General features: G+C 40.0%; 1 protein-coding gene across 1 annotated transcript; it reads right to left on the bottom strand.

Annotated features, from left to right (window-relative positions):
- Nucleotides 1-708: 708 nt before the first annotated feature.
- Nucleotides 709-14,174, bottom strand: LOC145437619 (lysocardiolipin acyltransferase 1-like). Its single transcript, XM_080314898.1, has 7 exons — nucleotides 13,991-14,174; nucleotides 12,905-13,114; nucleotides 10,973-11,104; nucleotides 8,138-8,269; nucleotides 7,946-8,079; nucleotides 4,394-4,592; nucleotides 709-2,811 (listed from the first exon to the last, which is right to left on the bottom strand). The coding sequence occupies exons 1-7, from the start codon at nucleotides 14,172-14,174 to the stop codon at nucleotides 2,570-2,572; spliced, it is 1,233 nt and encodes a 410-aa protein (XP_080171024.1). The 3' UTR covers nucleotides 709-2,569.
- Nucleotides 14,175-14,648: the final 474 nt, after the last annotated feature.

The following is a 14,648-nucleotide window of genomic DNA, read 5'->3' as shown; positions in this document are numbered from 1 at the left end:
TTTCGGTCGATAAAATGATATTTGGACGACGTGGGTCGAACTTGTACGCTTTTGAATCTTTGAGCGAGAGAAACCTATCGTTTGATGTTGATGAGTAGCCGAACGTATGTGGACCGTATTGTCAAAATAATGCGGTAATTTAATGACTCGAGAGTCCAATTGATCTATTGTCTGGTCTGGTCCCACCGTAAATCAATTTTGTGTTAGACAACAGCTTCCGGGATACAACAGTCATCGCACTGAGGTAGGCTACTCTGTTATGAGTGGTGGTGAGATTGCTGACGAATGAAGCAAGTCACAGACCACGCAAGTGACTGAACTGTTTCTGTACGTTGATCGAAACAAGTCAGGTTTTTACCTACCCATCCCTACTACTAGTAGAAAGTGTTCATTCCTGATTGTCACACGCGGATATTCTATTATGAATAGAAACCGAGATTCGAGACTACGTGATTAACTTGATCATGCAACTAAAATTGCACCCGAGCGACGAAATCAGCCATAACATTCTTGTTTCCACCTACTGCAAGCCAGGAACCCATTCATAGGCATTTAAAATACTTCGGAAACAATTCTGTATCGGAATGCTACGTTATTCCTGCAACGACTTCGGCAGGTCCTTGTCTAAAAATCAGTCTAAAATCTGACAAGAAGCATCGTTATTGCCCTTCCCCACATCAATGATGACACATACAAAAATACATAGGGTGAAAACTGTAAGGACTAACATACATATACTTCACATATGGTACCTAATAAGCACTGACAAATTGCACACGGGTGCTTTTGAACTCGACACAGAAATGATTCACACACATGAATAAGGACAGACGGAAAAAAAGTCGAAAGTACTGCATCACAAGCTTACATCTCACTGCGGTATCAAATTTATATCATAACCCATTGGTGATACAGACGTTGGAGGATTTTATGGTGTGGAATATTGAATCACTGCAACAAAAAAAAACAAGGTAGTTCCATTGCTGAAACAGCATAGGTATAATTTCCTTTGTGGATGTGCGCGTGATGTCCATGTAATGCCCATTGCCCATACAGTAAAAATTGTGGCATTGGTAAGTACTTGACTAGCCACAGCAACGCTAAGCATGTTATGAATTGTAGACACAGAAATATTCACTCTTGTATGGATTGTACAATACACTGGTCCAACGCAGGTTCATGATACGCATTTGGATACATCAGATGAAGAGGCATATTGGCGGGCTACATTGGCTATAATTATGACCACATATACTCAATGGACAACACCACAGATATAAATAAGTCACAGTAAACAAATTTTATCAAGAGTAACACATTCATTAATTGACACATCACATACAACATCAGTCGTGAAATATTTTGAAGCTATGTGCGGATTATTTTGATTGTCGACAGATACATGGTCATCTCGCGTTGAGGGATTGATCTGATGCTTGAAAATTGTTAAGCTGTGTCGCAGAAGATATCAAGTGAAGGTATACAGATAGAGTTTTCACACGGAGGCAGAATCATGTTGGCAACAATCAATTCAACACATTATTTTTAAAGTCAAATCTTTTCTTTAAGGTTCTGGATTTCTGATCTTCTCATATACGCAGTAACTAGAGTATGGGGTTGTTAAACTGTGTGACCTATTTCATCTCGATATTGAATTAATGCGGCCCGCTACCCGTTTTGAGTTGGTGACCCCTGGCCAAAAGCATGGTAAGAATATGAGGTAAGCAGTACTCTCCTCGTGCTGCTCCATGATTGAATCAGTGTAAATCGTTCATGCCACACGCTAGTTTGCTATGTGTAACGCAATCACTGACAAAAGTTTAGATCCAGCCAATGCAATGTAGCAATCTATACGATTTATGCTTACGAAAGTAAAACACATCGTCGCCTACACAATATAGTGCTGTAAGCAGGAAAACATACAGAACAGCTGCCAGGCGAACACACATGAGTAATGCCATGAACTATCACAAGTGAGGTAAGGTTTACTATAGTCTTGTGCGCGACAATGACTGAAAATCTGTCGTTCGTACAATTACAACGGTAGATCCTCGTTCAAACAAGTTAACCTGTCACAGAGCGGGACTTCCCATTAAAACGTAATCATGATCAGAGAAAATGGGGACAAATCGACTTTATAACGTCATTTATAATAACAAACCATCTGTCTGAGTCGCGATAAATTATGCCCGGAATCTGCTACACAGATAATAACTCATGATAATCGACCTGTTAATAGTGGGGATATAGTATACCAAATATTACAAAATTAACAACGTAAGCAAGAAATTACTCACCGATGGTATGTGAGCTAGAAAATATGTGAAATGTGATGATAAACGCAGCCGGCTACCCCATGACACACACTTGCCCCTTCCAATGGTTATGTGTTACTGATATATCGCTTCCTCGTTAATAATAATTAGCAGCAGAAATTGGTTTGGATAGGAAATTCTTATCAAACAAAGGATAAACTACCAGGTGGCTAATATATATATAATTGGGTATTTATACTGCAATGACCTTGATCGACTGCCAAGATTGTCTTTTGATTATCAGTAACGTAGCATCAGTCGGATTTCAGGTACTTATCGTAAGGGTTGACGTTATTGTTTTTCGGGCTGCCAACAGCGGGAGCGCCCGTTCCTTTCCATTCCTGCAGTATCCCGTACATGAGCATTTCCAGTTTTTCCACGCCGTCGACGAAATACCATTGCACCAAATGAAAGGCGACAATCGCCAACGCGTAAAACCTGGCTATCGGCGAAGTGTAGACGGCCGCAGCGGAGAAAACGAGAAAAGTGAGCCAGCCTGAAAGAGAAATTACGCCGTGAGAAAACACCTTTGAGCTGTGAGTTGTTTACAAGTGAATTTGCCATTTGGTGAGCTTGGCATTAGAAATGTAAGAAATATCGCTTTGAAAGCGATGCATCAACATTGTGCTAATAAATTTACAAATTAGAATTATAGCTACACAGTTTGTTCGACATTAAATCAGAATCGGGTTATCAGGTAAGAATTACTGTATTTGCGAAAATTGGTTGGAAATTCAATAAAGGTCCAACCATATTGAATTAGAGTTCATCCTCATAAGCATATCTGTGTAGCATGCTTGACTCGTTCCGCACTAGACTGTTCTCCTGCATCATTTTCAGTAGAACCAGAAATTGGATGATATTTAAAATTAGCGGATAGAAACATTTCACAAAACAGATTAGAATTAGATCACTAACATTCCCCTGTAATCAGTCAAATACAGTGGTTCTCAACCTTTTTTTAGACACGCCCCCCTTTTTGACGAGGAAAAATTTCGCACCCCCCTTATCGTAATGTCACAAAATCCCACTGGGATGCTAGCAACCTCAACAGATTGTTTGGTGGTATGGTAGGTTATGAATGATTGAGAATAAAAAATATGAAATTGGGTCCATATAGAGAGAAACATGCGTGCATTGGAGGTAAATCGCGCGATTTTTTCAGGTGACCGCTTCTACGAGCCCCCCTTCAGATGTTTCACGCCCCCCCAGGTTGAGAACCCCTGGTCTAATAGATAACAATTCCAGCTGCACAGAATTGTAGTATATGCAAAAACGAATCAATCGTCGGGGCGCTGAATATTATAAATTTCATTTCGAAAACGAACATCTATCAATGCGTCCGTGTGTTAGCGCTAGAAGTCGTTCTAAATTACATCATTTACCTCGTAATTTACTTTTCATAAACTTCATTGCCGAAGTTGACAAGTCTTTTACAAGCGGCGTTAATGATAGTTTAGCACATCAGGGTCGTAACCAAGTCACAAAGCTCCAAGTCGCAAGTCAATCCCACTTTTATGGTTTTGACTCGAGTCAAGTCGAGTCATTTTCAATTCACCACTGAGTCGAGTCCAATTCCAAGTCATCGAGCAGAGGTTCGAGTTCAAGTCATGGTGTTATGACTCGAGTCCGAGTCCAGTCCAAGTCATGGTGTTGACTGATCATTTTCCAGTTGAAGTCTTGTTAAACCCACTTTTATGACTCTGTTTAGTGACATCGAATGGTTTGCATTTATAACATACTAATATTCCTCACTTTTAACAGGTTCTGGTCGCATTTTCCAAGTACCAGTACCAATAGACAAAATCCCAATAGGGTGGTGACTTTACTGTTCTTCGAAATGACAATGAAATGTCGGTCATGGCCGTCTTGAGTCTCGAGTCATATGACTTGGTTCGAGTCATGCGCAATGACTCGAGTCCAAGTCGAGTCAATACACAGAGTGACTCGAGTCGAGTCGAGTCATTTCCGCATTTTGAGAAAATGACTCGAGTCAAGTCGAGTCATCAAAAAACTTTTTGGCCGCATTCAAAGCAGACGCTTCATACAAATCCAAGAAATAGTAAATGCGTTCTTACCCGCGATACAAAACCAGAGCAACGCCCCTCTGTCTGACAACGGCGGCACTTTATCGTTGGGAAAACGCCGATTGGCCGTCACAGTTTGAATCTTCTCCACCTTCTCGGTGACGTCGTTGTAATACGAGTCGAGCGTTCTCTCTTTCTCCTCCCACCGATCCTGACACCACTTCGCGAGTCCGTCCTCGTCTTCCGGAAGCTTCTCGGCGAAGAGACAAAACGTTACATAATAATCGAAATCTCACGCCGGTGATACGATTGTTGATATACAGTGTTCTTTCCCATTTTCTACTAGTTGCTGACGATCACCCCTGACGAGTGTCAGCCGAAGATATTCGGGTTCATTTCAATATGAGTGTATTGTATATTGAAGTCTGTATCTTCAAGAAGCTTTTAAAATACTTCACAGAACTCAGATCACAAGAAATACATCAAAACGACATATATCGAAACCAAACATCAATAAAGCACGCATTGGCCTAAAACAAATCAAAATAATACGCACCGCAAATTATGACGCCAATATCAGAAATCTAACAAATACGTGGTGACATTGACTTATCGGAATTTCGATGTTCGACAGGCAGATTGATAGACAATTTACCGAATATTTTCGGCTGACACTCGTCAGGGGTAATCGTCAGCAAGTAGTAAAGAATTGGAAAGAACATTCTCTATTAATAATAGCATCACAAAGTATGACGTCACCAGCATGAAATTTCGAATACGAGAGCGTTCAATGTACTATTTTTAGATGGCACACAAAACTCCTTTTGTTGACACAACCTTGGCTGGTGTATTTTAATAAAAGTCGACTCCATGGCACACAAATGAAAGTGTGAAACGGCCCCTTCCGACGACGCGAAATCTGTCGCCTCTATAATTTTTCGCACAAGCAGGATTATTCAACAGATGCTTGCCAATGGCAGAATTCATGCCCCTAGATTGCTGCGAATCAAGCTGGAGGAGATGAGTCGAGGGTAAGCTTTTCACCGAGCGTGAAGCGCATGTTCTAATAAATCTAGGGATGTGCTGATTTATGCGTTCCTGCGAACGCTTTGACGTTCTTTCAATCACAGTGGCAATTATATTTGTACACAACATTACTTTGTTGAAGTGCAGGAAGCACATCTTTACGTGTTGCGGGAGCAGTTACATTGTCGTAAAAATCACGTTGGTCTTCACTGTGTCGTAACACTTACTGACTGCAGAAATCGATTGCTTTTAAAAGCGGGTGGAGATAGGACCAATCCAAAATAGATGGATATAAATGTCTTTGGTTGTCCGTTTGGTAGGCTCTGTTGACTTTTCCGCGTTGAATTGCGTTAATTTCCTCTCTATGCCGCGGTTGCTGACGTGTTCAGGGTAACCGTTGTCAAGTAAGATTTTGCGGATGTTGTCAAGTGCTAAAGTCGGTTTGTTACCCGAACATATCATTAACGCTCTAGCCTAGGCAATTATCTAGACCAGTGCTTTTTAACCTTTTTGAGCTCCATTCGCACTTTTTTTGTGAAATAAATTTCATTCGCACAAACTAATCAAAAATTGTTATACGAAAAGAAGATGAAGATACTTAACAACAATTTGTTCAAATTGGCTACTATGTAGCTTAAGCTATCAAGTGGCTCATTCAAAAAGCAACTTTTTCCGCTCGTTATACTTTCAACTATTCCACTATTCCATTAAAACCTTTCTCGGCCAAACAATGTTAGGAATTTGTACAAGAACGTCTATTAGTGCTTGGATGGCCAGATCTTAAAATCTGTTCTGCACTCGTATCCAAAATACAGGGTATTTTTCGCGAGTGAAAAATGCTTGCTGGCAGAAATTGTTTTTGAGAGCTGGCACAAAGGTCCCGGTGGCTCCAGTTTGCCGAAAGGATGAAAAACTCAAATGTTTGTGTTGAGGCTTTTGCCTTATGTCTTGGAACATAAGATGCAAAACGATCAAGGATAGTAGGCACATTAGAGCTCGCTACCTTATGATACGTTGCTCCAACTTCTGTCTCGCGAGTTTATGAGAAGAGCAAATAAACTCACGATACTGCGTGTTCTACTCTTCAGCTCAATCTAACTTGAGAATTCATAACAGTTTAATAACGGTAAAGCAGCTTTTAGAGACTCACACAAATCTGAGATTTTGTGGCATCTCGCGACCCGAGCCTCACCCAGCATGAAAAGGAATTCATTTTAATATTACGGATGTATGCTACGATTTTGCGGGCGTGTATCGACATGCAGACCGCGCACATGACAATTCTATACCCAACACAGCTCTACATGTCTGTCGCAAGCAATTTCAAATTAGGGCGAATTAAATTCGTCTGCGTATCGCAGTTGTGCTACTGTGTGTACTCAGATTGCAAGAACGGGACTATTTCGTGCCGACTACGGAGCATATCCCATCCATCTCGAAAGGTTTGGCCATCGAGCATCGGTCATTTTTAGTCCGAGGTTTTTCCGCCGCTTATGTTTTTTGGCACCGCATTTATTCAGCGGTTTGTTCGTCAAAGCTTCACGTCTTCACGTGCCCCGACACGAGTGAGTCTCATAGGCCTGAACTCGCTCGTTACACACCCCTACACTATAGTTCATCCCAACGGTGTTCGACTATGTTTTCCAGAAAAAACAGTCGGACAAATCTTGTCACTTCTCATGATAAAGCCATATTTTCTGCGTGTCTCGCGTATTGGCTACACTACCCAACACAGTGACCTTGGAGATGTAAAAACTATCTCAGAATTTTTTGCAATGAATTCAATAAATATTACATACATAATAACACTTGGCACTCGCACCGTGTTGACCCAAAATTATATTATTTATATTACATATTAGTCTGTAATTATGGTATTTACTACTATCCTCGTGCCTCGCGCTATTCGGACAGTTATTAAATATGATGATTGTTTAGCGAATGAAAGCAGAAAGTTAATTTGACGTCATTTTTCTAGCCTGTCACGGGCTCAGACGGGCTGACATACTGTATGTCTGCCACTACACCAGCTTCCCAACTAGTTCACTACAGCTTGTGAGAGTACGATTAGTGGTGCGTCGTATTAGGTTTTCACAATTGCGTCGCAGCTACATAAGTTACGCTGACCTTCAAATTCCTATTTGGTTTCTATAAATTGTGCTACGTCAAAAAAATTACCAATCATTCACGATTTTCATTCGCACTTGATGCGGATTTTAATTCGGACCACCTTCGTCATTCGCACTGCGATTATTTTCATTCGCACAAGTGCGAACTGTCACACAGGTTGAAAAGCACTGATCTAGGCAATTAATGCACTCGACCGTCACGTGCACCCCCTTCTCTCATTTGTCAGTCAAGAACATGGGGTAATGATGGTGAACAGTCTTCAAGTTACTGACTTACACAGAGGACGAACAACAGTATCAAAAATTGGCGAAGGACGCTTTTTTTTTGGGCAACCCTTTTGCAACATACAAGATAGCCCCGAGCAAAATTTGGACTAATCAAATCCAATCGAGCCCAAATCCGTACTTGAGACATCCCAGATCTGATACTAAGAGAGAACAACCGTACCTCGTCGATGCTATATCTCTTGATATGAAAATGGACTTCCTCCGGCACCTCTCCATACAGTAGGCTAGTCTCGGCTTGAACCAACGACTTTGGATATGCGACAGTCACATCGTGCACGGCTTGCAGCTCACCCACTGCAGAAAATCCTTGTATAGAGATTAACGTCAAATTAACGACATATATACTCATTACCTTGTCGCAGAGTGTTTACCATGTGAATAAATCCAGTGGTCCTCGGATGGATCACGTAACTGTACTGTTTCAAGCCGTTCTTTTCCGCAAATCTGTCGCTAGATGCCTTCGAATTATCTGAGTAATCAGTACCTGACACAAAAGCATATTGATTAAAATAGGAATAATATAGAAGGGTGATGTTGATCATTATCAGGATTATAATCGGAAAACGTTAGCTTACGATATTCAGTGATACTGTCAGGTCACTTTGCTGATTTTCAAAGAAGTTAACATTCAGGATCAAATGAGCGCGTAAAATCCATTAAATGTTTCAAGTTTACAACAATGTGTAAGTATATTTCTTATTATGCCATGTAGGCCTACTCTTGATAAGGGGCACACATAAAGTCTTATTCTGCAATGAGTGCAATCATGAAAGGAAAATAAAGTGTGGTCCTGCCAGTCACCTAAACAAGTATAAGTAGAACTTGAGTGTTCCAACGTCAGGCCTAATCAAGAAGTCAAGCCACCGCCCCGAAAACTTCAAAAACTTCCTGCACCTCGGTATCAAAAGTGCATAAGTGCGACATGCTACCATATGGCAGACAGAAAGATCATCGCTGTATCAAATACGCAGGATCTGATTTGTGGAACAGTATCTCTCCGGCTATCCGACAGTCATAGGGCTACGTGATAAAATTATCATGTTGGCTAAATCAACGCTGCACACCAAATTTGGCCCAATTCCGACCAGTAGAAGCCATATTCTTGCAGTAGAAAGTTTCGAATTTATTATATTAAAAATAAAATGAAAAAAAATTCAAATTTTCTGCTGACCACAAAAAATTGTTAGGCTGTCAGTACGATGCACACCAAATTTGGCTTGATTCCAACCAGAAGCGAAGTCATTGCAGTAGAAAAATTTGGATTCGAATAAAATAGTATTTACGGAATTACAGTGGTCGCCGTTATTTATTACGAAATCATGGAATTAGAAAATTTTCTACTGCAATAAATTCGATTCTAGTGGTTGGAATTGAGCCGAATTTGGTGTGCATCATCTCTACTGACTGCCTAACAATTTTATGGGCTTGACAGAAAAATTTGACATTTCATTCATTTTATATAATAAATTCAAAACTTTTTACTGCAAGAATCTCGCTTCTACTCGTTGAAATGTAGCCCAATTTGGTGTGCAGCGTTGTTTTAACCAAATTAACAATTTTATCACATAGCCAGTGAAATTTGAAGATAAATTTTTTCTTTGAACGGCCAATGTCCACATTCAAGTTGAAATACACACAATTTTTACTGAATCAATAATAGTTAGCCCTTTAGGTTACCGGACCACGACCTGATATATCGATCTCGCCTTCCGACACATGCCACCTTTTTTTGGTCGCCTGACCTTTTATATCATTTTCATTTACTTTTCATTCGGTGTGCATGCCTACTTTTTTACACCACCTAGACAGGGTGGGTGTATCGCAGTCTTATGGTGCATTGAAATGATGAAATTAATTGCAATGTATTGAATTGAAGTCAGAACCTGTTTGGGTAAGGACTTCATAATACAATTATAAGATATTATTTGTTGGAGAACGAGCCAACAAATTATAAGCCGGGCTTACTTTAGCTTGAGATTTCGCTCTTTATGATGGCTGAAAATGATCTTTGAAATTACTATACGACACTATGTCATTAATATGACGTTTCAAACTATCAATTAACCGAGAGTCTTTCCTGCTTAAGAGTTATATTCATTGGAAGATACGGCAAAAGACTGCTTTCCATTAGCTGTCATTGTGAGTTATCTCATATGGAATAACAAGTTGGATCTATGACAATCGGAGCGGCGCAAAAGATTCTTGTGGAAGGATAAAGAGAAAAATACCAGTGACGGAAGGACATAATAACCTAATCATAGGTAAACAAAAACATAACAAAGAATGGCTATTGATAATGACCTGTCAGCCTGTCACCATCTTGGCAAGCTGCCATAATACGGGGATACAAAATAATAGTCAAGTGTATGAGTGGGGACAGCATGAAGCAAAAGTTAAATGCAGCTTATATCAAGACTGACGTCTCAACATACACTCTATCACAAAATGTTTATGTCAGGTACTTCATAATGTTTCATTTCTTTAAAAGATGCTTACCAAGACCATTAAGCCTACTATTGTAGATGTTAAAGGAACAGGCTGAGGAAATGATAGGGATAGGTTTGGCGATAAAGATTGTTAAATCAAATGAAGCGTTGGCATACAATGGAGACCTGAAATATTCATTGACCGATGAACTGTTGAATTACATTTACAATTGTAAGAAAAAAAACATAGTACTATCGAAAACTTTGCAAGGTTCTAACCCTAGCAGCCTGTATACAATGGCTCACTCACCAATAAATTCGTCCCAAGTCAAGCCAACTGCTTAACAAATCCCTAGGTATTTTAGTGTTGATGTTTTAATGCCAAAATTATATAACACAGGATTACATACATCAGTGCACATTGTCCTTATTTCTCCTCGCAGATTAACCTAGAAATCGAATAATCAATAGACAGCCTATTGCATACAGATACCATACAGTAGTCAAGATGCTACCATCCATAGGGTTTGCGAGTTGTAACTTGCTACTCTCCTGGACATGTAACTACAGTCGATTCATAACCGCAAGGTCCTGAACCATACCATAGGCGACCAAAACAACACAAATTATAAATCAACAGGACCAGGCATCTCAAAAAATGCATGCAACCAATAGCAAATTGAAATTCTAAACTGGGAAGAAACCATAATTTAGCCAAGATTGAAGAGCGTCTACTTACGCCATTATATAGCATGTCTTACCTTCTGGGAAAAATAGATAATTGGGATATGCTTTTAAAGCAACACAGTGATTTAGCATGTTGGTGATGTGAACTTTGTCGGTATCCCATTTCCTGTCAAGAAATATATATCCGCACGCTTGCATTCCCCAGCCTAAAATAAGGTCAGACTCAGATACAGGTGGCAATATACAAGCTGGAACAGTCACACAGAATGATATTGCTGCTTTGCCGATATCTAGTTTATAGTACACGTTAATAGTTCTGACTCAATGTAATAACGAAAATGAATATTGTAGGACACCGTTCTTATCATACCTTACCACAGACAACTTTGAACTGACTGCGCAAATGTAATCATAATAACTTGTGAAAACATGATCAATTATGCATGTAAAATGTGAGAGAGTTCATAGTCAGAAATAAATTTCAGACACCAAAATGATTATAGAATTTTAACAAAAAAATATAATAAAAAATCAGTAGGGACACCCTGTTTTTCAACTTGATTTCTAGGCTATATATCGTAATTGCGCATAGAATAAAATGATATATATTCATCTTCGCTATAGGATGCGCAAGCTAAATAATTTGAAGGTTCCATTTTCGAATTGTCCCGATCGCGAGAAAAGAGGCCCCGAAACTGCATTGTGCACGACTCGAGCCAAGTCATTGACTCGAGACTAGGACCAGTGAACATAATGACTAGGGACTCGGACTCGAGACACAACACTATGACTCGGACTCGACTCTCTACCAGGTGACTTGGACCCGGACTTGACTCGGTGGTGAATCGAAAATGACTCGAGTCAAAACTATTAAAGTGAGATTGGCTTGCGACTTGGTTACAACCCTGCGAAACTGCAACCATCTTACAGATCTTTTATAAGCACTCAGTTGAAAAAATAACTCCCATTGATTTAGAAAATTGGTTATCTTATCTTATACCAGGTGATCAGAGCGCAAAATTCAATAAAACTTCACAAAATCAAGAGCAACTGGCACACTGATTCTGAAAAGATTCATTCTTATCTGGTCACGGACACTACAACAGCCAGAAAAATGCTTTCAATTGCCTTTTTTATATAACTTCAATATATAAATTGAAACATTTGAGTAATGTATTCATATTGAAACAAACCCGAATATTTCTGGCTGATAGGGTTGTAATGACTCGAGTCACGATTTTCTGATGACTCGACTTGACTCGAGTCATTTTCTCAAAATACGGAAATGACTCGACTCGAGTCAATCTGTGTATTGACTCGACTTGGACCCGAGACATTGCGCATGACTCGAACCAAGTCATATGACTCGAGACTCAGACGGCCAAGACCGACATTTCATTGGAATTTCGAAGAATAGTAAAGTAACCACCCTATTGGGATTTCGTCTGTTGGTACTGGTAGGCCTACTAAAAAATGCGATCAGAAACTGCTAAAAGTGAGGAAAATTAGTATATTTTATATGCGAACCATTCGATATCACCAAACAGAGTTATAAAAGTGGTTTTAACAAGGCTTTAACTGGAAACTGAGCAGTCAACACAATGACTTGGACTCGACTCAAGTCATAATACCATGACTCGGACTCGAACCTCTGCTCACTGACTTGGACTCGGACTTGACTCGGTGGTGAATTGAAAATGACTCGACTTGACTCGAGTCAAAACTATAAAAGTGAGATTGACTTGTGACTCGGGGCCTTGTGACTTGGTTACAACCCAGCACAACACCTTATAACGCTGGTGATTTTTTGGGTACCAGCGCCCAGATCACAGTTAATGATTTATATTTTCGGAACCAATGCGACAGTAGCTTCGATTAAGACCGGTTTTGGTAAATATTGCATCAGAGTAAACAGTTGTCAGATCACTGGAAAACTGAAGCATATTCAAGTTGCACATTCTCAGTATTACTAGGATGACTATCATTATTGTTTTTTGAGTACATACCTGCCCCGGGTATCCACTTTAGCAGAGATTTCAACGTGATTTTGTGGCGATTCAACACACGGCAGTGGAAGACGCAGCAGAAAAAGAACATCCAGTCGAGCCTCGTGCGGTGATTCATAATGACGAGAGTCTTCTCGTGGCGTTTTATCGCGTCGCCTGTGATGACGACTTTGACTCGGAAGACTTTTTCTGAAGAACACACATTTTTCGGTACCTCAAATATATTATAGTTTGCTGAAGCCACGGCAGAGCAAGTTGAAATTTGAATTTATAGAAAAAAAATTCCATTTTTTTCGAGTAGCAATGGAAACCCCATGAAATTCGACGCAATTCCAACCCGCAGAACCAAAGTTGTTTGAGATTTTCATCAGTAATTCTGGGATTACCAACCATCGATGCTATTTTCGCACACAAGTTCCAACTCCAATAACTTCGCTTCTATTGGTTCAAAGTGAGCAAAAATTGCTATGCATCGTTTTTTTAGGCAACTCAACAATTTCATGAGGTTGACAGTGAAATTTTAAAACATTTTCTTTTCATCATTCCTAATAAATTCGAAAATTTAAATTGGCTCTGCCGAGGATTCGGCTGGTCGGAATTGAGCAAAATCTGGTGTACAGCCTTTCTCCAGGCGACGTAAGAATTTAATCAGTGGATACGCGGAAAGTCATTTTTGAATACCGTAACCCTAGTGTGCAGCTTTGCATAATGCAGTGTATACACAACTGCGATGCGATGCAACTAATCGTCAATCGAAGTTGCAGACTTCCACAGTTGAGAATAAATAATGGTATCAAAACTATCATTAGAATTAATATTCGATTCAGATGCTATAGTACTCGAATTATTCAGCCCAGTTCTTTTTAGGACATATCCAACAACTCGCAACGGAACTCACCCAAAGTAGCCTTTTGCCAGGAATCAGCAACAGCACATGAAAATAGAAAAGTAATGGTATATCAACTGTTCATATGCTCATAGGCGTCATCGCTGTAACTAGCAGCAGGTAGTATTGCAAATATCGAATACTACATTTACACCTCAAGTTGAACAAAAATCATTTAGTTATACTCACCACGATCAAAGATTGCCACATCGAAGCCGCAATTTCTGCGAGTCTGCGGTACAGCCATGGCCATAAACACATGATTGGCAGCACTGGGCCATGGATGAAAATTGATCCAAACAGACTTGTCAGGCCGAAAACGATGCAGGTCAGGGCTCCGGCTGCCCGGCCTAACGGGACATGAGTGGGAGTATGCGACTCCATGATGAAAAAACGATACTTCGAGTTATCTATTCAACAACCACGCAACCATCCTTAGCTAATGCCGGAAACGGTCGTAAGAGATTGTAACTTTTCGAAAAATTCAAAACAGAGATGCAGTAATCTTATCTTAGGTGCGTCCAAAATGACGAAGGAGGCACTGTATGTCGCAGGGAATCCCTTATCATCCAACCATGAAATTTTTATCTTGTATATTTATCGAGCTGTGTTCTGGGTTCTGGCAATCGATAGAACATCTTGTCTGAATTTACGGCAGTATAAAAGGTCATGATTCGAGAGAATCTGGGAGATTAATTTTGCTAAACCTACTTGCATCAACGTCTGAAATATGTCTTGAGTTATCTCTCTGTCTGAAGCATATCTCACCCAGGAGAAAAGGACTTCCAGGTTAAGTAGCAGAGATGAGCATGGATTAGGATTAGGTTTTGAAAAAACAGGATTTGTGAAATTTTGTCG

The sequence above is a fragment of the Botryllus schlosseri genome, chromosome 4, assembly GCF_051294905.1.
Source record: "Botryllus schlosseri isolate E-star chromosome 4, Bs_hap1, whole genome shotgun sequence".
NCBI classification, from domain to species: Eukaryota; Metazoa; Chordata; class Ascidiacea; order Stolidobranchia; family Styelidae; genus Botryllus; species Botryllus schlosseri.
Note: the sequence above shows the minus strand (reverse complement) of the source record. Positions and strands in the feature narration are given on the sequence as shown.

Coding starts and splice junctions, on each gene's coding strand:
- LOC145437619 (XM_080314898.1), bottom strand. CDS start 14,174: ATGGAGTCGCATACTCCCACTCATGTCCCGTTAGGCCGGGCAGCCGGA. Junction 4,593..7,945: donor AGAGATATAGCATCGACGAG/GTACGGTTGTTC, acceptor TTCGCCGAGAAG/CTTCCGGAAGACGAGGACGG. Junction 2,812..4,393: donor GCTCTGGTTTTGTATCGCGG/GTAAGAACGCAT, acceptor TTTCTCTTTCAG/GCTGGCTCACTTTTCTCGTT.